The following is a 26,285-nucleotide window of genomic DNA, read 5'->3' as shown; positions in this document are numbered from 1 at the left end:
TTCCTGCAAAGCAGAAGGCTATCTTGCCAAACTGGCTGAAAGTTTCCCAATCTTCAAAGCTCAAGCCACTCATTGAGTCCTTTATAAGCATCAGGAAAATTTTTACTGCCCCCTTTGTAAAAGAAGAAATGAGGCCTTGAGTATGGGCTGTACTTTATTTATTTACTCTTGCTTGGAATGTCTTGTAAATTTTTTCTTGTTGAAAAATGAACATTTCAAATAATACAACGTGGCAGCTCTGAAAATCAGCTCCCCCTTCCCCTTCCTGGGTGTGTTGTTGTCACTGTTTGTTTAGTGACTCTTGTACTAATTCTGTAGTCTGTGTCTTTTGTTATGTGCAGCCATTGAAGTTTCTGCTTGATTAGGGTAGTGGTCAGCTGAATGACTAGAAAGAGATTTCCTTAAATGCACTGAACCCACCCTTTGCCGAGCGACCGTGTGTGTTGTGTTTGTGTTTTGGGGCATACCTTCAGCACTCAGAGTCAGCTGTGGCTGACAGACTGAGGCCTTCGTAGGTTTTTCCTGGGTATGTGACAAGCATACCTGTGTGTGTGTGGCCTTACAGATCCCCAGGAATATGCAGGACTTCCTTTTGAGTGTTGTAGCTAGCCTCTTGTTTTCCCCAACTGGTCTTACTGCCTCAGGCATTTGCCATGTTAAACAGTAGCCATTGATTTTTTTTTTTTTTGGTGAACATCTAGAGATAGGGCATTTCTCTAGAGGAAGACCTGAATCAGGTCAATTAAAAACAAGCCCTGAGGATGGTCTTTTTCCAGGGAGGAGCCAGATAGGTCAGATAGTGGCAGTTTTCTGAGGCTGGGGCTTTTGGGAAGCTCCAGTCCTAATGTACTCCCTCCAGGGGTTACCAGGGTGCTGGTTTTCACAGCTGGTTACAAGGCTGTTGGTTTCAAAACTACTGCAGATCTGGGGAGATGGGGGTGGTGAATATTGCACGTTTTCTTGCATAAACACTCTTTGAATTGTTGCAAGACTTTGGTTAATTTCCAGAGTTCCAAAAAGGTTGATTTTGACAATTTTGCCAGTGTTGTTGTTGTTTCTATGGAGAAACAGGTTTTCGGGAGTCCTTACTCTGCCATTCTGGAAGTGCTCTTCCCCTTCTTCTCAATACAGGCGATAGCATACTGTGCACACTCTTCTGTGTCTTAGAGATTGCTCCATGTCTGTCAGTATCCAAAGTATTTCTTCATTCTTTTTTTTTTTTTAAACACCTGCATAGCATTCGTTCACATGACTATACCTTATTTAACTGCTCCTTTATCCGTGGATGTTTGGGTTGTTTCCAGTCTGTTGCTGTAGTAAATGACTTTGTACATTCATTTTGCATGCTTAGGAATCTATCTGGAGGATGAATTCCTAGAAAAGGAATTGATGGGCGTTGGTGATTTTGATAGATGTTGGTGAGTTTTCCTCCCTAGAGGCTGTACCCTTTAGTTATCCCACCAGCAGTGTGTGGAAGTGGGACTGGCTTTGTCTTGACACCCAGGGCTCGGAGCCAGATTCGGTTCGATGTGTAGGTCTGAGATGTGTAATTTTAAGATCCTGGTCCACAAAGGAGATAAGCTTATTTAACCCAGGGGAATATTATTTAATTGACCTAGGGTTTTAATTTTGTGGACTGGTTTACAAACCCCACATGTCTACCCTATAAATAGTTATGTGGACCCCCTACCATGTGCCAGACACAATGTCTGGGGCCACAGGATGGTTTTCATTCTCAAGGGACTCAGTTTGGTAAAGGAACCACCTCTAATGTTATGAAATGCTGCTTAGATCTTAGAAAAGAGAGTTGTCAATTTAATGTTCTGAGACTATGTCCTAACGAATAGTGTCTGTTTCTTTTGTTGAAATGTAAGTGTTGGTCAGAAATGTTTGGTCAGTGTGATTTTAGTCCCAGGAACTTGCTGGAAAACCAGAAGTGCTGAATAACTAGCTGCTTCTCACTTTTTGGCTTGATCCTGCCTCAGGAGTGACTGCTCAAAGGGCTGTAGTCCTCTCCTGACGATGTCTAGATTTTATATTTAGTTTCCAAGTCAGTCATGCCAAGAACCAGCCCAAGTACTGTAATTAGATTTTTTCTTTTCTCCACTGCCTCACTAGTTAGATGGCCAGGCACCTTCCTTTTGAGATGATATGGTGTCTCTGTAAGGAGTTAACTTATTCTGTCGTGGAAAATGGTTCTAGTTCCTGTGAACAAGGGGCAGAAATAATGCTGTTGTTTTCCTGCTGATGCCAGGCATGTCTGGAAAACCAGCAGTTTCCTTTAGTTGTCTCTTGGCTTATAAAACCGCAACTTTTTGTTGCTGTCTGCTTTGGGCAGGTGCAGAATGTAGAAGGCCAGCTTGGGAGAATGTGATTCACTGCAGGCTGCACTGCCCCGGTCTGTTTGTTTTGCAGAGCAGGAAATTTAACTCTTTGCAAGAAACAAACATAAAATTGATGTGGTAAAGCATTGGTTATTAAGGGATTTGGAGATGGAAAATGGCCCGCTCTGCCCAGAATGACGAGAGTTTTCCTTTATCCCGTCAACCTAAGCTGACTTCTCGAATGGCCTTCCTTGAGTCACTTTTCTTCCTCTGGGCAGTGAGCTTGCTTTACGATGGGCCCCTGACATGCTTTATAATTTCTCTTCCATTACAAATCGGCTTAACATAATACTCTTACTTGAAATTTCTTTTTTTGTCTTCTGTATCACAAAGCCACATGACAAGAGATGAAGATAGCTCAGATTTCGACCTCTTGAAATCAAGGTTTATCTCAAATTTTACTGCTGCACACACAAGAAAGTTCTGGCTTTCTGAGCGTGGGTTGTTGGAATTTCCACATTTTGAGCTGCATAGGGAAGCAAGAGAATGAAATTATTTATAATGGACTGACCATTTAAGACAGTTATTTCTGCTCTGTCCACCAATCTATTTTACTGTAGAGAAGGAACTGGCAAACTTTTCCTGTAAAGGTCCAGATAGTAAATATTTTCACATTTGCTGGCCATATGGCCCCTGTCTCATTTGCTCAACTTTCTTGTTGGACCACAAAAACCGGATGGGCATGGCCATACTCCAGTAAAACTTAATAAAAGCAGGCATCTGTCTGGATTTGGCCCTCCAACTTGCTCTAGAGCCTCCCCTCCCCACTGGGTGTCTTCGCTGCTCAGCTGCTTTCCGTTACGGGCACTGACGAGACAGAGTCCTTACAGTTAGACCGATGATTAAAAAAGCAACAAGTTTGGTCCCTTCCAAAGGGGAAGGATTTAACATATCAAGGATTAAGAGAGGGCTTTGGGAAAACCAGTGGCACCGTCAAATATTTAAGAAACGACTTCACGATTTTGCTGCAAAAATTACAACACTGCTGGTGAAGGATGTCACCCAGCATGTTAGCATACAATTTTGTTGAGATAATTAGAGCAGAATAGATCAGTGTGTGATTCATACTTGGTTCATTCTTAGCATGTAACTGCAATTGTAATTTAGATTTTAAAAATATCTAGGTTAAAATATATTTTCCTGATTTCTACTTTTACTTTTCCAAGATAAAGCCCCAATCAATCAAAATGTCTTCAAGTAACATTCTCTTTGAAATGGTGCTCCCATTTTAAGTAGTCTGCCTTTTCCCCGCACTAATTATGCTCGGATAACAAGGGCGTGAGTGCCTTGGCTGCTCATCAGGGGTGGGAAGGGACTGACGCTGAAGGCTGTGTGTCAGTCCTGTCTGTCTGTGTTGCTGGATCTTGCTTCTTCTTCAGAGAGGTGGTTAGGGCCGTGTCTGGTGAGATCTTCATCTGACATATCCAGGGCTGGGTGGAGGATTAGATTGGTCATACAAATTGTTCAAACATTTTCTGAGCCAGCTCTACTGTTTTCGTCTGCCTTCCTCAGTCTCCTAATTATATCAGGCCTGATCCCTACACCTCTGGCATCGGATGCCCCAAAGACTCTTGGAAAGCCACTTGGAAGGAGAGGTGACCCAACAAAGGCCCAGGAGTGGGGCAGCTTTGGCAGCTTGACAGCGATGAGTACAGGCTTAACCCCTCAAGGAAGACTTCTTTCTGTGCCCTCTAGGCTCTGGAAAATACTAGGTCAGCGGGGTAGAGTATGGGGTTTACGACGTCACACTGACCTGCACTGGAATCGCAGCCTCTCTGTGTCTCCAGCTTCTTGTCTGTACGACGAGGGTCACGGCTGTTCCTAGCTTGCAGAGCTGCTGTTAGGGTGATCTGATGAGTTAAGGTACCTGAAGAGCTTAGCACAGGGCCCGACACGCTGTGGGCGCTCAGCAGAAAGCCTGTGTCGAGACCAGGAAGCCTGATTCCCCTCTGTTCTCACAGCTGCCTTCTTTCCCTGGCCTCACTGTCGAGATAAGCGGCTCGAAGAATTCGCGGTGGGGTCTTTTTCTAATAATGCGTGGTGAGACGGGGGCATGGGTGGCTCAGAGGAGGAAGCTGCCCCGTCCAGTTGTGATGGCTCAGCTCCCCACCTTCCTCTCCCGTTGCCGCAGCCCCAACAAGCGAGGCCCGCCGACGTACAACGAGCACATCACCAAGCGCGTGGCCTCCAGCCCGGCGCCTCCCGAGGGCCCCAGCCACCCGCGAGAGCCCGGCACGCCGCACCGCTACCGCGAGGGGCGGACCGAGCTGCGCAGGGACAAGTCTCCAGGCCGCCCCCTGGAGCGGGAGAAGTCCCCCGGCCGCATGCTCAGCACGCGCAGGGAGCGCTCCCCCGGGAGGCTGTTTGAGGACGGCAGCAGGGGCCGGCTGCCCGTGGGAGCCGTGAGGACCCCGCTGTCCCAGGTCAACAAGGTGAGTGAGGCGCCCTCCTCATCCCCGAGGGGCCACTGTTGTAGGGAAGGGGCGCCACTACTGTACTTCGGAGTCTGCGGGACTTAACAAGTTTAGGAAGGGAACGTCTTAAGAAGGGGCTTCCTGCTGTGCAAATGGATAACGTGTGCACCTCAAACCGTAAGAGCTGCCAAGGGCTATGGCGTTCCCTTTCCGGAGGCAGCCAGTGTGCACAGTTTCTAGAGATCCTCTCTGCATACAAACAAATACGGATGTATAGTCACCCTTCTTAAACACAGGTGATAACATGCTATTCAAAAGGTTCGATGCCTTACTTTTTCAAACATATATACCTCAACAGTTTCTCTGGAAGGCTACACCGAACTGGTAACAGTGGTTGCCTTCTAGAAGAACTCTGAACCTTTCAAAGTTTTTAAATCACGTGCATGTATTTATTACCTGTGTAATTTTTAGGTTAGCAACTGAGGAGATGGAGGGATGTGCTGAAGACCAGGGGCCCCCAAGGGCACGCGGAGGCTCGAGCACGGTGCCTCGTCGGCAGGCCAGCCGGCTCCAGGGGCCAGTGTCGCTCGCACTCTCCTGCTGCCGCCTGCAGCTCACTGTTGGCACCCCTGCCGCTACAGGGAGGGGGAAAAGCCGTTTACATGTTTTTCCTTATCTCCTCTGATTGATGGATAAAATGGGGTGCGTAACAGTAGAAGTACTTACGTAGTGCTGGGGACTCTGGTGAGTTTTGCGAGCTCGGAGGGGTGGCTGTGCCAGTCGCGCTCGGCTCGGCGCAGGAAGGAGAGGCCACGTGCTCCTGCACACCCCAGTCTGGGCTTCCTGTTTGCAAAGTGAGCACAGCGATTTCTGACCTCTGCCCTCCTGCTCCTAGGTCTGGGACCAGTCTTCAGTATAAAGCTCAGCCAGAAAACCCAACTCCTCATCTTGAGCTGCAGGAAAACACCAACCGCACTATGGAACGCTGCTGAAAGGGACCCCCAGTGCCCACAGCGCAGCTGGACCGAGACCCGCCTCAGCACGGACAGCCTGCAGCCAGGAGGGGCTGGGGCTCCTGGGAGCTGCCGGCACCCTCCTGCAGTCACCCTCTTTGCACTTTGTTACTCTTTCAAAGCATTCATAAACTTTTGTACCTAGCTCTAGCCTGTACCAGTTCATCACAGGAAACCAACCGGGGGCTAACTACGATGTGGTTAGAATCCTAATTAATAGCTACTTTAAGATCCTAGGGTTGGTTGGGTTTTTGTTTTTCTGTTTTCTTTTTTTTTTTTTTTAAAGACAACAGACTTCTTAATAGATTTGAATAGCACCGTATTTCCTGTTGTAGTCATTTGTAGCAGGTCACACAATCAGGTCTTTACTACCGACATGTATCGTAGAAGAGCCCCTGTCATTGGCTAACCTCCCACGCTCACCTAGGTCCACTCTCACCTAGGTCCACTCTCTCCTTCAGTCCATCCTCACAGATGGCCCTGTCTTACCCAGGGTGACATCTTAGCCAAATGTTTACCGTTCTCATTGCCTTTTATGGCCTTGACGACTTCCCCTCCCACCAGCTGCGAATGTACGGAGGTCTCGGGCCCGGCTCAGAGGCAGTGACTTGGGGCCAAGGGACCACAAGGAGCTTTTCCCTCCCTGCCCCTCAGCGTCACCCACCGGCCTCCTGTCTCCGCTTTCCATGTAGCTTTGGCCAGGAAAGCATGCAACAGACTTGCTCTGAGCCCGGCACCGATGGGGCCCCGGGTCCAGGCAGGGGCCGGGCGCACTCACCTCCTGTCGTGATGGCGCACTCGCCCCGGCTCCCCGGGCTGGGAAGAGAGCCCCAGGAGTTCTGCACGGCGGTTCACTGCATGCGCTGCCCCCCGACCTGGCCGCCCCCTTGGGTTGCTCTGCCGATGCACTAGTTCCATCCCATAGCTCCCGCCGAACCGAGACCCTCTGGGACTTGCCAACTCACCGGCCACAAGCTGCAGTCTGTAGCACTGAACAAACAAAAACCAAACGCTCAAGCCTTACGACCAGAGAAGGATTCCAGCAAACCACACCGCACACTTGCACACCTCCCTGCTGACGCCCGCGCAGACAACTCTGCTCACACACAATCCACCAGGTTCTACCCCACGAAGACTGTGACTTCCCAAACGAGCCTCTCCCTAGGGCTAGACTAAGACCAGGAAGTTCAAGAAGGAAACCGCAGCTCAACTCTCCCACCCCAGCCGGGCGGGGAAGCCCTCCTTAGGTGCCGTGCGGCTCACCCAGTTTCTCTCTCCCCTCCGGCGGTGCGAGGTTCCTGGCAACCGGTAAAGAACCAACTAGAGGCTTTGCAGTTGGCAAGCTAACTAGCGGCCTTATTTCTGCCTTTAATCTCCCACCAGGCCTCTCTTGCTTCTCCACACCTCAAACCACCAGGGCACATCCTAGGTAAGCTGACAGGTAGACCTGTTCCCGCCGCAGCTGGCGAACGTGACCGCGTTTTAACCCTGTGTCCACGGTTCAGCTCACTTTCCAGATTGCAACCTGGCCTGAGTCCCAGCTCCTTCCTGCTCGTCTCTTAACCGAAGTGCTTTCTTGTTTGAAACACCCACGGCCCTTCCTCCACGTTGTCGCATCCTTGGCCAGTGTCATGCTGTCGCGTTCTATACGTTGCTTCGTCTTTGGGGTCACGCTGCATCCCCTCCCTCCTCCAGGGCAGATCTGACTGAATGTTTGCTGAAGTTTCTGTCTCTTGGTCCACAAGTATTTGGAGAGGTCACTGGAAATTGGTGTTTTAGTCTTGGCATCTCATTTAGGATCTCCATGAGAAATGGGCTTCTTAGCCCTCAAAGTGTATATCGTGTGTCTCATTTGTGAAATGCTTCCTGCTATAGAACTAGCTCAAAGACTGTACATATTTACAAGAAACTTTATATTCGTAAAAAAAAAAAAAAGGATATTGAATTGGTTTCTACTTTTTTATTGTAAAAGGTGCATTTTTCAACTCTTACTTTTGGTTTCAACGGTGGTAGTTGTGGACAGCCATCTTCACTGGAGTGTGGGGAGCTCCGTGTGACTACCGAGATGCCAGCAGGAAATATCGTAACACGAAATTGCAGTCAAAGCTTATTAGCATAAATAAGATTCTAGGTCCAAAAGTACAGGCATTTTCTTCATTACCTTTTTTATTCAGAACGAGGAAAAGATCACAAGGAACGGTTCAAGATCCACCTTGAGAGGAATGAACTCTGTTGAACAAATAGTCAAATAAAGCAATGATCTAAAATGTTTGCCTTAGTGCAAGACCTCTTCTTTTCTTAAGAGAGCCCATAAAACCGCAAAGTATCGCCACTGTCAGCCTAAGCTTGGCAGCATGGCATGGGACCGTCCTTCCTTTCAGGGGAGGCTTCTTCTGGGGGTTGGGGGGTGGAGAGCCACACAGGGCTTAGAGCAAGCTGCTCTCCTGGAATCAAGAGACCAGCGACGTTCTCTTCCAGAAGTACGATGTTGTCGAAGTTTGGTCATTACTTCCAGTGAACCATGAACTGGCTATTAAGGTCACTTTATAGGACTGCAGAACTGGAAAGCTCCTTAAGGCAGTCGGGCCACTTTGAAAGGATTACTGGAGCATGGACTACCCAGCTCTCCTATAATGCGGTTAATAACAAATAAGCAAAAAAAAACAGGTCACCTTTCAATTCCTCTCATCCATTAGGATAACGCCACCGGTTTTCATGATATAGATTTCTGGAGGGAGGAATTCGGATCAAGGTAATTTAAAATGTAGATACTTCTCTTTTTAACTAAATGAATTTTTATAGTTTGCAAGGTAAATTTTTCTAAGATGCTTTAGTTTTGTTGGTATAAACTTTGTTGAGCCAGACAAACATTGGTTTTGGCAAATGGTAATTTTCTCATGGTTCCTGTTGCTTTCAGTCTTCAATTTTTATTTTCCAATGAAGTAATCTGACCACAGTCAAATTCTGACTTGCAGGGTCGTAGCCGACTCGCCCTGTGACAGGAGTCGTACTTGAGATTCTATTCTGTTCCTTTCTCTTTTACTGCTGGGGATAAAAATCTGCCAACTCTAAGAATGAAAATAATTTGGAAGATGAACAAGTAAAATGCTGGAACCTTTCTTTCCTTATAAAATTAGAAAAAGTCCACTGAATACTGCTTCAGTTATTGTCCTGAGGGTTCCTGGCAGCCACATAACACTTGAGAAGCATAAGTAAACGTGGTTTGGTTCCAAGAGGAATGTGCCAGAAAGGTTCTCTGGACCCTAAGCAAGGACCTCAAAGAAACAACAAATTACTCAGCCACACCACAAACTGAGGCCCAGCCATCCATGGTGCTATTCCTACCTCTTAAGCACAAAATTAGACATCACGTTTTCTGCTCTTACAACTTAATTTTCACGAGACTAAAGAAGCTGCTTGCAAAGCAAATTTCATAACTATGAAACTTTAGGATTTGGAGACTTAGGCCAAAAAGAGAAGATGTGCTTAACAGGACTGACCAGCTAGTTTGTCTTCAGAATTGGGCCTCTTGAATGTGATTTGCTTTAGAAAATATTCATGCAGATTTAAGTCTAAAGCAGTAATGCTAGGCCCACAGGGGTGGGAGCAGCTAAGCTTTTTGGTCTCGTGATACAACAGACTGGCTGCTCCAGTGGTTCTAAACTCGGGGTGACTTGGCTTCCTTCCCTGGAGGACGCTCGACAATATCTGGAGACATTTTTGGCTGTCACAACTGGTGGTACCACCGGCACCTCGTGGGGAGAGGCCAGGGATGCTGCTGAACACCCTGCAAGGCACAGGGCGGCCCGCGTGCCCACCGTCCACAGAAAGTTACCAGGCCCGAACGTCAACAGTGCTGAGGCCGGGGAAGCTCGGCCTGTTCCAGTCAGGTTTCTTTCTTGGCAGTTTAAATATCGCTCATGATGCCAAAAGCATGGAGACTGTGGCTCTAGGCACAGTGTTTATATGAGAAAACGTTTCATCAGTTGCCTAGTCAAACGTTGAGGCTTTTATCTTCCGAAGCTGGGCGGGCAGGGCAGGGCAGTGGAAATGTGGAACTGCACAGATGGCTTGGCTTTCTCTTGAGTCTGTCAATGATTAACGGAACTCCTGTTTGCCCTGGAGGGGTTGTTAGAGGTAAAGAACTCTGGAAATGACTTTACTGCTATACACAACTCAGCCCGTCCTTCCAGAGAACCACAAAAAGGGAAAATAAAGTTGATCCAGGGTACACACAACTGGAGCTGTCTCTTGTTCTCACTTGCTGTTGAGTCTTGCAGATGAAATGGGTGAATGCACTCCTGGCAGGTAGAGAAGGCTGGCATCCTCACCCAGGCTCAGGCCCTCTGGCTGTCTTTAGGACAAAAAAAGATGAGGTACTTGTGGGAGCTGAGCTCAGTGGCTGATCCCAGAGGCAGGGCACTGGTTCTCCAAGGGCCTGACTCACAGCAGCGGTGACTCTTAGGAGGGCCCTTGTCGATGTTTTTACAATTAGCTGGAATGACTTGTACATACGTTCGTAGCTTACTGTTTTCTCCTGAAGACAATTAAAATTGGCATTCCAGGGTAGAAGGCTCTAGCTTCTTTTCTCCACTAATTTGCTGATCAAGTGAGGTGCTAAAAAGCTGGATGGAGGGTTGAGTGGCCCAGAGACTTGGGTCTTCATCAGTGCACTCAAACCGTTTGTAAACACTGGTGGAGGGTCATGTATCAGGAGAATTGAGTTCACACTCAGAAATGAAATCATGCTCATCTAGAAGTAACTGAGTTAAACAAAATGAAATTTTGCTTTTCCCTGAGATGGCCGAGTCTCTGACCTTAGCCATGCACGGCATCACTTTGATGCTGTGTCTTTCCATCTTGGAGGTTTCCTAGCTGAGCTTACAGTGCTGGCACTTTTTCCTTTTCTGGCCCTGGACTTCCTATCTGTGGCCATATCCCATTCATGGTGTAAAAGCTTTGTGGCTCCCAAAGTGAAGTGAAAGAAGCCCTAGGAATCATTTAGTGCTAGTCCAACCCCTTCCATTTTTCAGGAGAGGAAACTGGGCTAAGAGAGGTCATGTGATTTGCCCAAGGTCACACAGCTAGTCAGGCACTGAACTGGATGACATCCCTGATCTCAGTCCAGTGTCCACACTCCGGGAGAGCGGATGGTCGGGGGGAACGGCCAACTCTAACATGAAGCCAGGCTTTGACCAGAGGGAAGGAAAAGACCTTGCCTGGGTCCTTTGATCTTTGGTTTCAATATGGTGACATATGGTTCTGTTTACCTTGCAATACCACTTTACCCACTAGTAATTTAAAGACCTTACCTTTGGCTCCATAAATTCATTTGTATATACATTTCTGGAGAAAAAAAATATCTTCATTCAAAAGCAATTTCAGTTACACTTTAACCAACCATGTAACCAGTCCTCACCCATAATAGAGAAAGCATTACCTGGGTCATAGGACACCTCAGTGTGGCTTTGCTCAAACAGGGTCTCCTGTTCCATATCCATGAAATAATCTCCATTACTTTTAGCTTCTTGGGTATAAAGACTTTCACCTGGGTCTGTTAGCAGTCTTCTGGACCACGGGGGACTTCCTTTTGTGTTGCTTTTTAAAGAAAATGAAGTCTTTTAGACACACAAACAGCTGTGGAGAATGCTGACACCCACGTCCCAGGGTTCTGTGGTTTTGGCTCCATTTCCCCACCCTAGCAGTTACTCCCCTAGGAGTCCCCCGTGGCCCCAGGGCTGCAGAGGACTCTTTCTGGGTTTACTGGCTCCAAATTAGTTTTTACACTGGATTTTTGGCTTGGCTTTATCTGAACTTTGTGAGTAGAGCTGATCTGCAGGTGAGATTTTCCAACATGATGTCTCCCCCTGCAGCCTGGGGCTGATGACTCCCTCTGAGCCCTGACTCAGGCCAGCAGCCAGGTTCTCTAACCCCTCTTACAGAAAAGGCAGTGCTTTTCTGGGCCAGCTCATGAAGCAGGCTTCCTATCCAGGTGAGGGTGTCAAACCCCGGTTCTGGAGGCCTATGGCTGGGCCCTACCCCCCCACCCCCGAGTCTCCACCATGGGGCCAGGGGACACGCTCACAGCCCACCAACACAGCAACGGTTTCTTCAATTCTGGTGCTTCAATATACCCCTTTTATACTTTTGAGCTTAGCTATGTATTTTCAATTATACTCCAAAAATATTTGGTCCACAAAAATAAACTCAAAATGCTTTAAAGACCCAAATGTAAGACATGACACCGTAAAACTCCTAGACGAGAACATAGGCGAAACACTCTGACATAAATCACAGCAGCATTTTCAGTCTCCCAAGGCAAAAGAAATAAAAGCAAAAATAAATAAATGGGACCTCATTAAACTTAAACATTTTGCCCAGCAAAGGAAACCATCAACAAAATGAAAAGACAACCTACAAAATGGGAGAAAATATTTGCAAATGATGCAACCAACAAGGAGTTAATTTCCAAAATATACAAACAACTCATACAACCCAATACCAAAAAAACAAACAACCCAATCAAAAACTAGGCAGAAGACTTGAAGAGACATTTTTTTCAAAGATGACACAAGCAAAGATGCTCAACATTGCTAATTATCAGAGAAATGCAAATCCAAACCTAATTATCAGAGAAATGCAAATCCAAACCACAATGAGGTAATACCTCACACAGGTCAGACTGGCTATCATCAAAAAGTCTACAAATAACAAATGCTGGAGAGGGTGTGGAACAAAGGGAACCCTCCTACACGGTTGGTGGGAAGGTAAATTGGTGCAGCCACTGTGGAGAACAATATGGAGGCTCCTCAAAAAAACCTAAGAATAGAACTACCACAGGATCTAGCAATTTCACTCCTGGGTATATATCCAGAAAAAAATGAAAACACTGATTCGAAAAGATACACATACCCCATGTTCACAGCAGCCCTACTTACAATAGCCAAGACATGAAAGCAACTCAGGTGTCCATCAACAGACGACTGACTTAAGATGTGGTGTGTGTACACACACACACACACACACACACACACACACACACACTGGAATATTACTCAGCCATAAAAATAAATGAAATATTGTCATTTGCAGCACCGTGGATGGACCTAGAAAATATTATGCTTAGTGAAATTAAGTCAGAGAACATAAATACTCTATGCTATCACTCATATGTGGAATCTAAAAATAATACAAATGACTGTATACACAAAACAGAAACCGACTCACAGATACAGAAAAAGGGAGGGGAGGGACAAATTAGGGGTACAGGATTAACACATATAAACTACTATACATAAAATAGATAAGCAACAGGGATTTACTGCATAGCACAGGGAATCATACCCAATATCTTATAATAACCTACAATGAAACAAGCTACAAAAAATAGTGACTCACTATGCTGTAGACCTGAACCTAACACAATACTATAAAATCAACTATACTTCAATAATTTTAAAAAAATAGAAAAAATTTTTGATTCAGTTTTGGATAGATGATTTTTGTGTATTTCCTTAGTCTACTTAAATAATCCCTCCAATCCCTAAATCTAGGGTTCCCACATCACTTGGGTTTTCAGAGTGAGACGGCTAATTACCCAGCTAGGAATGCTTTCTGAGCTACTCTCCACCTCAAGTGGACCAGATGACCTGAGGGGTTCCCTTTTCTCTTAAATTTATTTACATGTTTCCTGATGTCTGGGAAGAAAAGCCTTATTACTAAAGGGACACTGTCACCTTCCATCTTTTTGGTAGAAGGGACAGAGGCCCTTTTAGCTGGTGAGCACAGCTGACTCCAGAACATCCTGGGGTCTTCCAAGAGGGTGTCATGATCCCAGGCTCCCCCGTGGTGCCTGTCAATGAGCAAGAAGAAGCAAGACCTCGGACCGGGGATGCTGCAACTTGCGCAAGCCAGGGGCCTTCACTGCTGCTTTTCCTCAGCTTCCCCTGTGGTTGAGCGGTTCCACGGGGCTCAATTTTACAGCCTCTTAACGGCCTTCTAATCTGTGTGCAGAATAGGTGGGTCAGGCTAAGGCCCTCAGCCCGGGAGGGAGCCGAGCTGCCCTGTCTGCTCACCCCAGAGTGCCACAAGGATGGTACCATTTTCAGTGTGTGCCAAGGCGGGAAAAAGACTGAAAAGCACTGCACTGAATAAACCTCGGGGAGAGCTCCAGTCTCTTCTCCAAACGACTGCACGAAATCAAACCTTCCTCCAAGTGCATGTCCGTTATCTTTACAAAGCTTTATTGAAACCTGTACATCAAGGTGACAGTAACTCAGTGTTTTGGAAACAGTAACAAAAAAGGGTATCCCAGACTCAGGTTCACCAAATAAATGTGAGACACCAGGGATATGGTTCCTCCGTCTCCCAGCAGGAACACAGCGAAGGACGACAGCTTCCACCGACCTGGGGACAGGAACCCCGCTAACGGGCATGTCTCCGGCATCTCCAAGCCGTGTGGAGAGGTTCGCTTTGGTCCAAAGGATGTCTTCCTCACACAAATTCAGAGGGCTGCCCCAAGTTCTACTTCCTTCCAGAATAAGCCACAGCAATTGCTACAGCCTTCTTTGCTAAGGAGGGCCCAGAGGTCCCAAGCGAGGTGGCACAGGCTAGGGTAAGGCGCCTCTCCAAAATTCTCGTGCTAACACTGTCACCTCATTACGATTCGAATAAAAAGCTGGACAACCTTGCAGCTAGCGGTGGTCAGCCCGCAGGATCGTCCGGCTTAACGGAGGAATCCGGCCGTGGTTCTCCAAGTGTGTCCTGAGCACGGTTCACATGATCTACAGTCTAGTTGGGGTGATTTAAAAATTGCCCTAAGGCTGTACAGTCAGTCACCTCTGGTTAAAAAAAATACTTAGTGCACATAAGTGTAAGAAACAATTGTAAAACTTCATCTGGAAATTAGGTTCAAATTTCTATAGAAATTATGCCTCCCTGGAGCAGGGAATGGAAGACGATCTATTGCTCTGAATTCAGAGGACCGGCAGGACCAATGCCATACTCGCTGTCAGGTCCACAGCCAGGCCTCAGCAGGGACAAGTCAAGACACACACAAACATGATGAGAGATTCTGTGTGGCCTTGGCCCCTGCTTCCCAGATTTCCACCAGCAAAGTGGCTCGGGTTCCTTTTTGGCTTAAGAAAAGTCTCCGTGACCAGTTCAGAGGATGTAAATTTAGGCCTGCACCGTCCTCTGCACTGCGGTGTGGGGTGCAGACTGTCTGCTCCCCCTCCTCCCCCCTCAGCCTTGATGAGCCCCGGGGCTCACAGCCACCGGGTGCTAAGAGGACCGTTACAGACTGAGGTGCTCCAGGAGCTGCTGTGTCTGGAACAAACCTTCAAGTAGGAGTAGGGCGGGTATGAAATGTCTTCTAAAGAGCGTGAAATGGGAAATTTACAGTCCATCCTGTCTAGCGAGAAGCATGCACGCGTGGAGCCCGGCGGTGCACGCTGCTCCGGGGCCCATGGCTGGCTCCCAGCTCTTCATATGGGCTTGTATAACAAGGTGGTGACGTATTTTTTCTTGTACCGGTGGGTCGCGCTGAGCACCATCACTCCGTCCTGAGGAAGAGGGCGGAAATCATCAAAGGCAGGACTAAGTCAGGAGGCTCAAATTTTAGGGAGTGTGAGAATCATCAGGCGGTCTGAATAAAAGCAGGTTCCTGGGCCTTCCTTCGGGAGAGGAGCCTATGGGTCTGGGTCGGGTCCCGGAAGCCGCCCTTTAGGTAAGTACCGATACTGCAGGCAGTGCCGTCGCTAGGGGGCCTCAGAGCACACTTGGAGAAACACAGCTTAAGTAACAAAACACGTCCTTACCTTGATGGAAAGTGCATAGAGGTGGTTCAGCATGACGTGGTTGGGCTCAGGGAGCAAAGCTGGATCGCACTGCGGGGGAGCAAAAGCAGACGTGTGCACTTAAGATTTGGAAATCAAGGAGATTCTCCCCTGTGTTTCACGGCACTGGATTTCAGAGGAAAGGAGGCAGGCTCTCAGGCCCCTTTCTTCCTTGTCAGGCAGTGAAAGGGCTTGTGCACGATGACTGGGTGGGCGAGGGGTCATGCCTGGTGCTCCAACTAAGGGGCGCTCTCGGGGTGTCTGCTGGGCGCACTGGCCAGGCTTCATCTAGACTGTGGGCCGTGGCTCTGTCCTCTCTTTGGAGGAGGGGCAGGAAGAAAGCTGTGCAGTGAAGGCGCTTTTAGAAAAAGCGGGAAGAAACGATCAATACTCAACGCTCCTGAGCAGTGTGCTGCAAACTCACGTCCCTGGTCCCTGAGACTCAGACGGGGAGCCTGAAGAATGCGCTGGGTAACCGGGGAAGGGGAGAGGCGCTCTCACTCCGTAAGAGCTCACATATGACCGGCAATGTTGCCGCACCTTCCTATTTTTTCAGAGAAGCCAGAAATCCAGATTTGTTTTTTTTTTTTTTTTCCCCCAACGTACACTCCCCAATTTTATAAATGCTAATTCAAAACAGAAAAAGCATCCAGTAAAAGCCGGCTCAGCTGTCAGGTGCATGCTTGGGGCGGGGCGGCCCCAGGAACAGCGAGTCCCTGGGGAAACACACCGTGACTGCTGCAGGGGTGCCTGCACGTGTGCGCCTCCAGCCCCCTGCTCAGCACACGTGCACCCACTTCTGTGTGGCGTCTAGAGCAGCAGCAGTTACCTGATCACCCTGGAGCGTCTGCTTGTTAGGTGGCGGCTTGGACAAGGCTGAAGAACATCTGGACTCCCAAGAATTATGGCTACGCTGCAGAGCCCAGAGCCGGGGGAACGGGCAGTTCAGGTCAAGCGGGATGGAAAATCAAACGCAGGGAATAATGCGGTGCTCTTCAGGACTCAGTTGGAAGCGCACTTCTTTTTACAAGTAATATCAATTTCCCAGAGGCAATGTGTTACCCACATACCCCAAATTTTGATCCATGAGCCCTGAGGTTTCTGAAAGCAATTTGGTGATTAAAACTAGATTCTGGAACTTCCCTGGCAGTTCACTGGTTAAGACTTCGCGCTTCCACTGCACTGGGTGTGGGTTCGATCCCTGGTTGGGGAACTAAGATCCCACATTCCGAGCGCGGCCAAACAAGATTCTAAAATCTGGGGGCCAGAGGAGGAATTCCACCACGCAGCTTACTGAGAAGAGGCGGGTATATATTTTGTCATGAAATTTGAGGTGGGAGTGGAACACGAGAGGAAGGGCTCAGAAAGTCTTTGTGGGATGGGGAGGCCCACTCTGGGAACATCTTGTGAGTCGCCCATTGACCCCGGCAGTTAACGCCGATGGGTGACACTGAACATTTTCACGAGCTGCCTTGCGAGACGTGCACAGAGCGAAGCAGCTGCACATGACCGTGGAGGATGGTCTGGGCAGACGCCTGGTTACTCACGGAAATCCCCGTGTCCTTGTTCAGGATGACCTGGAGAAGATGCGGCGGGAGGATGGGTGGTGCTTTAAACCGCTCCTCTGGCTTCCAGACGTAGGGCTCCTGGTGGTAGGGTCCTGGGGGGGAACTGGACAGCTCTGTTGGGAGATGGTGACAGGACATTCACTTGGAAAATCAGGAGTCCTGGGAGCAGTCTCAATTTGTGGTGACGTTTAGTTTTCCACGTCTCCTGTTCCCTCAGTACAGATCTATATTCTCTTGAAGGATATACTGGCCCCAAGGGGGAAGGGCAGAGGCAATGAGAAAACACTTTTGGAATTCGGGTGACAGGCATGAAACTCAAGTAGTGAATTCAGACGCTGTGGTGGCAGACAGCACTCGTGGCAAAGCAGTGAGTCTGGGACAGAGTCATGGGAAGCTGCTCACAGCGACCTGACCCAACAGCCACCGCAGGCCGACGCGTCCTCCTCACTGCAGGCCGGGCCGGCAAGTACGGCACAGAAGCTCAAGGCTTCTAGGGAGGCTTATGCGGCTGGGCCCAAGTGAGGCGCGCCAGCAGCCAGAAGCAAACCGAAGATGAAGCAGCCTGTTCACACAGAGGCGCCGGCGCATTTCAAAACTAAAACAACGAAAAGTCGAAGACCTGACCTCTCAAGGCTCTCTGCCTCCATTGCTCTCCGGTTCCTCTTAAACTCATGCTGGAGTATCCCCCTTATACAGATATATTAAGAAGCTTCTAGAAGTGCAGTGTTCCGGAAGCTTCGAAGCCGCTCACTTAGCGACATTTGGCCAGCTGGCAGGGACTGAGCTGTGATCCAAAGGACACCTGGGATGTGTCTGGCCACCGAGACTCGTGCTGTCCCCGTAAAGCTGAGATGGCTCGGCTCTGCCAACTCCTTCCACGTCATTCTCTAGGGGACAGACTCCCTTCACATAACCCAGCCCTATCACAGCAGGAAACTGAGCCATTAGGAGTCAATATGTATTTTGAGAAAGGGAATGTCTAAGTATGAGAAGAGTATGGAGAGCCTCAAGTTGGTTTCCCAGCAGCGAGGGGTCAGCTTCCTTTCCCCAGGCAACCTCTGCTGCACAATCTTGACTAAAAGCTTTGGATTGTGGCCTAAAATTTCACTTATCAGCAAGTAAGGGGTATCTGGGCATTTCCCCCACCCCCAATTCCCACCTGTCTGAATACAACAGAAATGACTTCTCTAAAAGCCCAGTCAGCTATCCAGAGCAGAGAACGCTGTTTTTGGATTTCCAATTCCTGCTCAATAACATGACTTCTCAGCCACATGGCCCACCTGTCAGCGTGAGTTCTGAGCTGATAAAGAGTTAAGAGATCCTGGGGGCAGGACCTCCAGGCCCAGGCAGGTGACAATGAAGAATCATCCTGTGAACTGAACCCGTTTTCCTAGACGGTCAGGCACAGTCCTGGGGAACCTTCACTGCTTCCCACAGGGGTCCTGGGACGGCTTAAGGCCCTGCAAGAAGGGGCAGTGCAGCTGGTGCGAACACTGTCGATGCCAGTGCACCCTTCTCCCTGCGTAGCATGTACCGTTTCCAAGCAGTTCCTTCCTGTGGGTTTGGATGCAAAGCAATTTACTGAAAGTTCGATGATCGGATGACTCCTGGAAGATGGGAGAGTTTTACTAGGACCATACCGAGCAGGTTGTGCTGTGCAGCCTGTTCTGTGGTGAGCCTTTCTCCCCCGAAGGGATTCTGACAAGGTGCTCGTGGACCACGCAAATGATGCCAAGGTCACTGAGGGGTCAGTTTATCACCTGTCGGGCTGAAACTCTCCAGGTGCCCCGAGCAGGTTGGCTTCCCCAGTGCTGGCCCCTCACCGACCCAATGCAACTCTCCAGGGGCTCTTGGGCCTGCCCCTGGGACGAGATCAAGCTCTGGTTCCGTTTCCAGTGTCTGCTCTCTGTGGCCAAGCAGACCTACGGAATCCTGGAGATGGCCAAAAAAATGACTTACGGGTCCCTCAGAGCTAGATTTTAGCAACCTGACCTGACACAGAGTTAGGAATTAGTTTTGTGGCTCTTTGGGGAGCTACGGACATCCACCGATTGGGTGGCTCCCGCTCAAGAGCGAGAGGCAAGAGAAACAAGGTATTTCTAAACTATACAGCCCCCACCTGCACACACGTGGTATAAAATAACTGCTCATACCAGACACATCGGAGCACTTTTGAGAATCCACCATCAAAGCATCAAATACTTCAAAGTCAGTTTTCTTCACTTGAATGATGTTGTTTACTGTGCCAAGCTGGCTGGTCACTATCGGCTGGGAAGAGACAGACAGGCAGAAATCACAACGTGGCAGGTCTCTAGAGGTGTTCTTTAGAGGATCGAGCAGCCCTGGCTGGAAGGCCTCATCTCCTGGCTAGCCCACCTGCTCATCTCGGTCAAGGATGCCAACAGGTTGACAAGGAGCACTGCTATCGAGCTCGGCCACGCACAGGGACTTCGGCCAGCAGGACAAAGGGACCTGGCAGCTGTCTCTGAGGGAAGGCGGTTTGTCTGGATCATGGGGGTGTCCAGAGGACCAAGGGCGGGAGGAAGAGTACCTCAGAAGGGTCGTGTGTCCACTGACCATCCACGAAGAACTTGTACTGATGCTCTCCTTCGGGCAGGTCCAGGATGGCTACGAAGTTATTGTGGCTGCAAGAAAAAAGGAAGCAGACGATGTTAGCGGGGTGGGCTGCCCTCTTAGCTGACTTGCAAGACCAGCCACGGAACAAAACAAAACTTCCACGTAAAATTAAGGGTTCAGCTGTACGAGAAATAAACATTTTTAACCAATTTAGACAGTTCAGTATAATCTCAATCTAGAAAAGCTACCAGGAAGCGGCATCGTAAGAGGTTTCCTGGAAAACTCGCTTTGCTCAAACACCAGGAGTCCACATTCCTACCATCAAAAGGTCAACGAGGGGCTTCCCTGGTGGCGCAGTGCTTGAGAATCTGCCTGCCAACGCAGGGGACACGGGTTTGAGCCCTGGTCTGGGAAGATCCCACATGCCGCGGAGCAACTAGGCCCGTGAGCCACAACTACTGAGCCTGCGCGTCTGGAGCCTGTGCTCCGCAACAAGAGAGGCCGCGACAGTGAGAGGCCCGCGCACCGCGATGAAGAGTGGCCCCTGCTCGCTGCAACTGGAGAAAGCTCTCGCACAGAAAGGAAGATCCAACACAGCCATAAATAAATTAATTAATTAAAAAATTTTTAAAAAGCTTTAAAAAAAAAAAAAAAGGTCAACGAACAGTCATTCGTCCTCAACTTGTGTGCAAAATAACACCTGGCAGCCTGGATGCCAAGGAGGATGGCAGCACAAGATGAACAGCAAGCTGCCCACCAAGGTTTACCCTTTGCTAGCTTGCCTAGCTCAGGACAGGGGATCAACTTCATAAGATGTACAAACAGTTCACTAAAGCAACTCGTTTAACTACTAAAAAAAGGGTTCCACGAAACCTCTCTCATTTGATTGTTTTGTTCTCCCGACTAGCATGACTTGTAACTGGGCTGAGAGGCTCCCTCCTACACCAACTGGACCCCTGGAAAAGCAGGCAGCTCCTTATCAAGAACCAGGCCTGGCCCAGCAGGGCACGATTTCTTCCTTTGTTTCATCAAGAGGACTTACTAGTGAAGATGCTTTTCCACTGACAATTCGAGACAGCCGTCCATGCTAGGGTGTCTGAGCAAGTGTTTGGCTATAGTCGTGCTAATGGCGCCTACATAATGTGTACCTTTCAAACAAAAGTGATACAGAGTCCAAGTTAGAAGGAAGCTCGGAGATCATCTGGTCCAACGTTCCCTTCTCACAGAGAGGAACACTGAGGCTCAGCTCAGCCAACAAGGACTCAAATCCTGCTCTGTCCACTGCGCTTGGAGTAGAGTTCTCTTTCTGAAAAAAGTCCTGCCTGTACAGACACAAAGCTAGAATATCTGAAGCGAAAGGTGTCTGTGAAACGGAAATGCTCGTAACTGAGCAACGTTTTCTTCTAAGTGTGCTCTAAACCTAGCGTGACTCCTTGGTGTGTGAGATGTGAACCCTGTGAATTATTAAGCACAACTATTTTTCCATTCAGCATCGACTTTATAAAAACATCCTCTTCTGTTCACCCACAGGAGTCCTTCAGAAACCAGAGCAGCCCTGGGTTAAGACAAATAGATGAACACACCCAGGCGATTACCTTCTTGTGAGGGGCAGTTTACTCCAGTTGTTGAAGGACCCAGATAAGTAAACTTCCTTTCCACCCCCAGTCCATCGAAACACGGTTGGCCGAGCCTGGGCAGGAGCTTTGTCGTTCACTTCCACATCGTGCTGCCAGGCCAGGAACTCCTCCTTCTCCGGAGCCTGGAAGCAGAGCGGTTGACTCAGGAACAGGAAGCCATTAGTGAGCTCCCTGCAAGAGACAATTACCCTCATACTAACAATTCATTCTAAAGAGGCAGCTGTCACTACCCAGGTTCACAGACTGGCTCGTTAACTCGCTTGCAAAATGGAGATAATAAAAGCAACTCTTTCGTAAGGTTATTGTGAAGGCTGAGTGAGACAAGACAGCCCATGTAAAATGCTCTGCAGAGTGTCGGACCCAGAGTAGGCGCTTCATAATTATTAGCTACTGTTACTGCTGTTATTTAGGAGGTCGTCGTCAAAATTCTAGAAGTTATAAAGCTCACTTAATAAAATGACGTTTATTAAGCTCATCTCAAATTCATCACCGATGAATTTGAGATGAGCTTAATAAACGTCATTTTCCTCCCTTAATTAAGCAAGATTTGAAGTACATGAAAATTTATTAGGGACAATTCCAGAGCTGTCAGCTTGAAAACTGGCAAACCCAGGTGCTGAGGAAGGCAAAAGCTCATCACTGAGTGCTGTCCAGGCACCAGGGAGAAAAAGATAAGACGGAGACTGACCCTCATTACGGTAAACAGTAACTTCTTACATGGGCAGCGCTGTATAAAGGAGGTATTCCGGGACGAGAGAAAGAAACACATCTGACTCTGGGTGTGGTTTTGGATCTCGTACATTTTTCCTAGTCAGAAGCCAAAGAGCAGGAGTTCTAGGCTGTGACAGACTCTTAAAAGGTCTGGAGCAGGTTTCTAGCACCTTCATTGCAAATACTGACCTGAGCTCATTTAAAAGATACCCGCATTCTGTGACCTTTAACAAAATCTACAGATTAAAGAATAACAGATTGGGCTTCCCTGGTGGCGCAGCGGTTGAGAATCTGCCTGCCAATGCAGGGGACACAGGTTCGAGCCCTGCTCTGGGAAGATCCCGCATGCCGCGGAGCGGCTGGGTCTGTGAGCCACAATTGCTGAGCCTCTGCGTCTGGAGCCTGTGCTCCGCAGCAAGAGAGGCCGCGATGGTGAGAGGCCCGCGCACCGCGATGAAGAGTGGCCCCCGCTTGCCACAACTGGAGAAAGCCCTCGCACAGAAACGAAGACCCAACACAGCCATTAATAGAAATAAATAAATAAATAAATAAATAAATAAATAAAATTAAAAAAAAAAAAGAATAACAGACTGCAATCACTTTCCACTGAGTGTGTGACAACTAGCCACAGCCAAAATGGTGAACAAGTATAGTTAAAAGAATTCACGACTTCTTTTTTTTTGTATCCGAGCATTCAATCCAGTGTGTCTGCTACATCATTTCAGTAACTTCTGTGGAAATGATGATGGAAATTATTTAAATCATTCTCTACAGATCATCTGTATGCTAAACAGTTCTCGTAAGAGTTTTAAAACAGCAAAAGAACAAATACTTCTTAAAGAAAGTAGTTTGATTCTTACGGTGTCTTAAACGGCTGCCCTTGGGCCAAAATTATTTCTAGGGGAAGAGATGTCAAATCATTGGAAAAACAGGATTCCAAAGTTCACTTTGCACACAGCTTCAGGAACGCAACAAATTCAGAAAGCAAGTTGAAATCACAGGCTGGAGGGCCAAGTAAAAGCAGGCTCTTTATAGGTTAGCCTCAAAGCCAAGATCCAGGTGAGGATATAAGATAATAATGCGATCACCCAGGCCAGCATCTGAAGAAAAATGAGTACAGCTGGGATGAGCTGCCAAGCAGTTAGCCTAATGAACAATAATGATTAATAGGCAACTAGATACTAACAGAATGTGTGTGTCGGAGGGGGAAGGAGGTGTTTGTCATCTTTCCCAAACCTACTTGTTGCGGTGCCCTTTAAGTACTTAGTTGTTCATTTCTTTAGGATATACCACATACATAGCAGCTGCCAGAATCACTAAGTATTCTTGGACCGGGCTCTGCCCCTAGAAACTGACCACATCAGGTGGTTAGCAGGAAAGCGGCTGAAGCAGGAATCGAGAACCGCCTTTAGAGTTTTTAATGAGTTAAGGCAGACTGCAGCAGGACGCCCAAATCTGGCCTGCAAAAATGTTTGCTTTGGCCTGTTTAAAATATTAAGTCATATATAAACAATAGGAGAGAGAAGCTGCGCAGCTGGCTGCCTCCTTCAGGCTGATGTTTCACTTACTCACTGACCTCCGGAAGTCAAATTACTTTTCTATGCCTGCTCTAAAGGGTGAACCACAAGTTTTCAGCAGAACTAAAGACCTCTGGCAGCTGCAGTCAGCTGTTCGACTCTACGTTCACCTTACACATGTTCTGGTTTATCTCCAAAACTGAAAATTAACTGCAAAACTATTACAAAAAGCGCCAGTCTGCGTAAAGGTGGTGGAAGATTTCTCAGAGCCGTGAAATTAATTATACCTGAGAAAAGCAGAGACTGGGACTCAATTACTGCTAGTGCCACGATCTTAATTAATTAAGAATTTGAACCTGTCTCAGAGCTGCCTTTTCCTTAATGATGTTAAACGAAGTGAATTCCTCCTCCCTCGGGGTGACTTTCTCATATCGGTAATTAGACACAGGTTCCTGAGCTGCTAAGAGGGCTCTCCCACTTCTGATGATTAGAGGGGATACGAGGGGAGGGATCTAGGAGATTTCAACATTAGTCAAGGGGAATCAGAGTCCCACACCCCCATTACCTTGATTTCCTCGGAGTGGAAGAGGTCAGCGTCCTCGGGGCTGTCCATCAGGATCTTGGGCCTGTCCCCATCCTTGGAGCCCCCCGAGCTGTCCCCTCGGGGCGTCTTGTGGCCGCCCTGCCGGTCCAGCGCAGCGCGCTCGCTGCTCGTGTTGCCCATGGCGGAGGTCTACGGGGACACCGGGAAGCCGGATGGGGGGCCTCACTCCAAGGGAAGGACAAGTGACTCCTGGTACCTCCACCAGGACCCTAGGAAAGAGTCGGAGCACCGAGCACCACACCCCTCAGGCTAGGGTTCGGGGTCGGGATCCGGCTTGAGCCGGGGAGCAGGGCTGCCGAAGTCTCACAACTGCGCTTTACCTGATGCTCAGGCTGCCGCAGAGCGAACACACCGAACGCTAAGATAACTCGACTCTCTCCCAAGAACTCCCCCCACGTCTTAGCAACTTCCGCTTCCGGCACTCGCGCAAAGCGACCCGACCCACAGGGTTGGGAGCGGCTGCGGTGGGAGAAGCGCGCGAGGCGAACTCCACCTCATTTCCGCTTCCGGTCCAGGTCAGCGCGTTGGCAAGCACCCAGACGGTCCCGCCGGGCTTCGGAGGGCGCAGTCGCAGTTGGCCGCGCCGGCCGGTCCAGGACGTGGATGCTGAAGGCCAGCAGGGGGCGCAGAAGCGCGCAGGCCATCTGGGCCGCCCTCCCCGCGCTGGGATGAGCGATGGTGTTAAGTTATCTCGGTTACTTTTGCCCACTTCCAGCTGATTCTACACTTTACAGCCAAAGGGGCCGTTCTAAAGGGCAAATCTAATTAAGACTCCTTAAAGCCGTTTAATGCGCTAGCTCTCACGCCTTTGAGTGCCTTAGAATCACGTGGAGTGCCTGTTTAAAACGCAGATTCACCTGCCCCTAATCCCCAGAAATTATGATTCCGAAGCCCTGGCGTAGGGTCTGCATTTTAATAAGCACTCCAGGTGATTCTTATGCAGAGTCTTGCAGGTGTTTGAGAAAATGACAGACCATTAAACTCTCTGGAAACTTCTCACGTCTAGTAGCTTGGGGGTTGTAAAACGCTGGAATTATTCGTGTATTTTCAAAAAATTGAGTGCACAGCCTTTTGACAGGTAATTTTGCAAGCTATTTTAAAATCACTTTGAACACATAATTCTGCATAAAAATGCATGTATTAGCGTTTGTCATTTACTGTGGCCAGTGCTTCAGCAAGAAGTGTGTACACATGTGGTGCTAAAATATTCTAATCTCCTTGTTGGTCACTGTTAGGATTTTTGGTGGTGGTGGTGGTGTGTGTGGTAGTGGTGTGTGCGTTTGCATGCGAGTATGCCAAAATGCTTTGCATTTGCTGGGCCTGGTCATGCATTTTGTCCACTGAACAAACATTTATTTAGTACCTACATAATGCCAGACATTGTGTGAAGTAAATGGGAGACACAGATGACTAAGATACGGGGAATTTGGCAGTTTATAAAATTTTAAAAATGCACCTTCATTTTGGTGCACAAATTTACTTCTAGAAAACGCCTAAAGAAATACACATGTGAAAATTATATGCAATATGTTCATTTGCAGCATTGTTTCTAATGCCATAATACATTAATTCTAAGATGCACATTTTATTTCACATTTTAACCTCTGAAACAGGGTGCATCTTACAATCAGTGGAATCTTAGATTTGATGAAATAAGGAAATGGAAAACTGGAGAATCCTAAAAAGTTTGTCAGTAGGAGAATGGCTAAATGAATTAAATACATTCATTTTATAGAATAATGAGCAACTTTTAAAAAGGAGGAAATAGAATTATGTGGGCAACTATGCAGAAATGTCTATGACATTCCAAATCCCCAAAGCAAGTGGCAGAACAATAGGGGTTTTAACAGCATGAGCTCTTAAGTCAGCCTGCCTGGGTTCAAATTCTGGCTTTACCACTTAGTAACATCACCTGGTTTCCTCTTTTGTGAAATGGGGAATAAAAAAACACCGACCTCATAAGCTTGTTTTGTGAATTAATTGAGAACACACAGGAAAAGTGCTTAGCTTAGCACCTGACTCTT

The 26,285-nt window shown here is 48.1% G+C and overlaps 2 protein-coding genes across 8 annotated transcripts in view; one reads left to right on the top strand and one right to left on the bottom strand.

The window, feature by feature from the left end:
* CIT (citron rho-interacting serine/threonine kinase) overlaps positions 1-8,082 on the top strand; it is a 167,101-nt gene extending 159,019 nt beyond the window's left edge. The window contains 2 exon segments of the mRNA XM_057526212.1: positions 4,516-4,816; positions 5,694-8,082. Coding sequence (XP_057382195.1) covers positions 4,516-4,816; positions 5,694-5,717 — 325 coding nt within the window. The 3' untranslated portion in view covers positions 5,718-8,082.
* PRKAB1 (protein kinase AMP-activated non-catalytic subunit beta 1) lies at positions 142-24,731 on the bottom strand. 7 transcript variants are annotated; one of them, XR_009004976.1, is made up of 11 exons: positions 24,223-24,731; positions 21,388-21,551; positions 19,767-19,860; positions 19,369-19,483; positions 17,195-17,328; positions 15,630-15,698; positions 11,252-11,409; positions 5,525-6,801; positions 5,255-5,433; positions 4,138-4,302; positions 142-2,850 (listed from the first exon to the last, which is right to left on the bottom strand). XR_009004976.1 is itself a non-coding variant. In XM_007189488.3 (7 exons), the coding sequence occupies exons 1-7, from the start codon at positions 24,379-24,381 to the stop codon at positions 15,297-15,299; spliced, it is 813 nt and encodes a 270-aa protein (XP_007189550.1). In that variant the 5' UTR covers positions 24,382-24,725; the 3' UTR covers positions 14,028-15,296. The 7 variants fall into 7 exon arrangements, 1 of the variants encoding a protein (XP_007189550.1); XR_009004977.1 differs by having other exon boundaries at positions 4,138-4,218; XR_009004975.1 differs by having other exon boundaries at positions 4,138-5,433; positions 5,525-5,751; positions 6,590-6,801.
* Between the last annotated feature and the right edge of the window lie 1,554 nt (positions 24,732-26,285).

Source organism: Balaenoptera acutorostrata, chromosome 13 (assembly GCF_949987535.1).
Source record: "Balaenoptera acutorostrata chromosome 13, mBalAcu1.1, whole genome shotgun sequence".
NCBI classification, from domain to species: Eukaryota; Metazoa; Chordata; class Mammalia; order Artiodactyla; family Balaenopteridae; genus Balaenoptera; species Balaenoptera acutorostrata.
The sequence above is the reverse complement of the archived record's forward strand: the minus strand, read 5'-3'. Positions and strand labels throughout refer to the sequence as shown.

Excerpts from the sequence above, each read along its gene's own strand:
- PRKAB1 (XM_007189488.3), bottom strand. The coding sequence starts at position 24,381 with ATGGGCAACACGAGCAGCGAGCGCGCTGCGCTGGACCGGCAGGGCGGC. Across the intron at positions 19,861-21,387 it reads AAACTGCCCCTCACAAGAAG|CCACAATAACTTCGTAGCCA; the intron begins GTAATCGCCTGG and ends TTTTTCTTGCAG. Across the intron at positions 15,699-17,194 it reads ACAAGGACACGGGGATTTCC|TGCGATCCAGCTTTGCTCCC; the intron begins GTGAGTAACCAG and ends GCTCCCCCGCAG.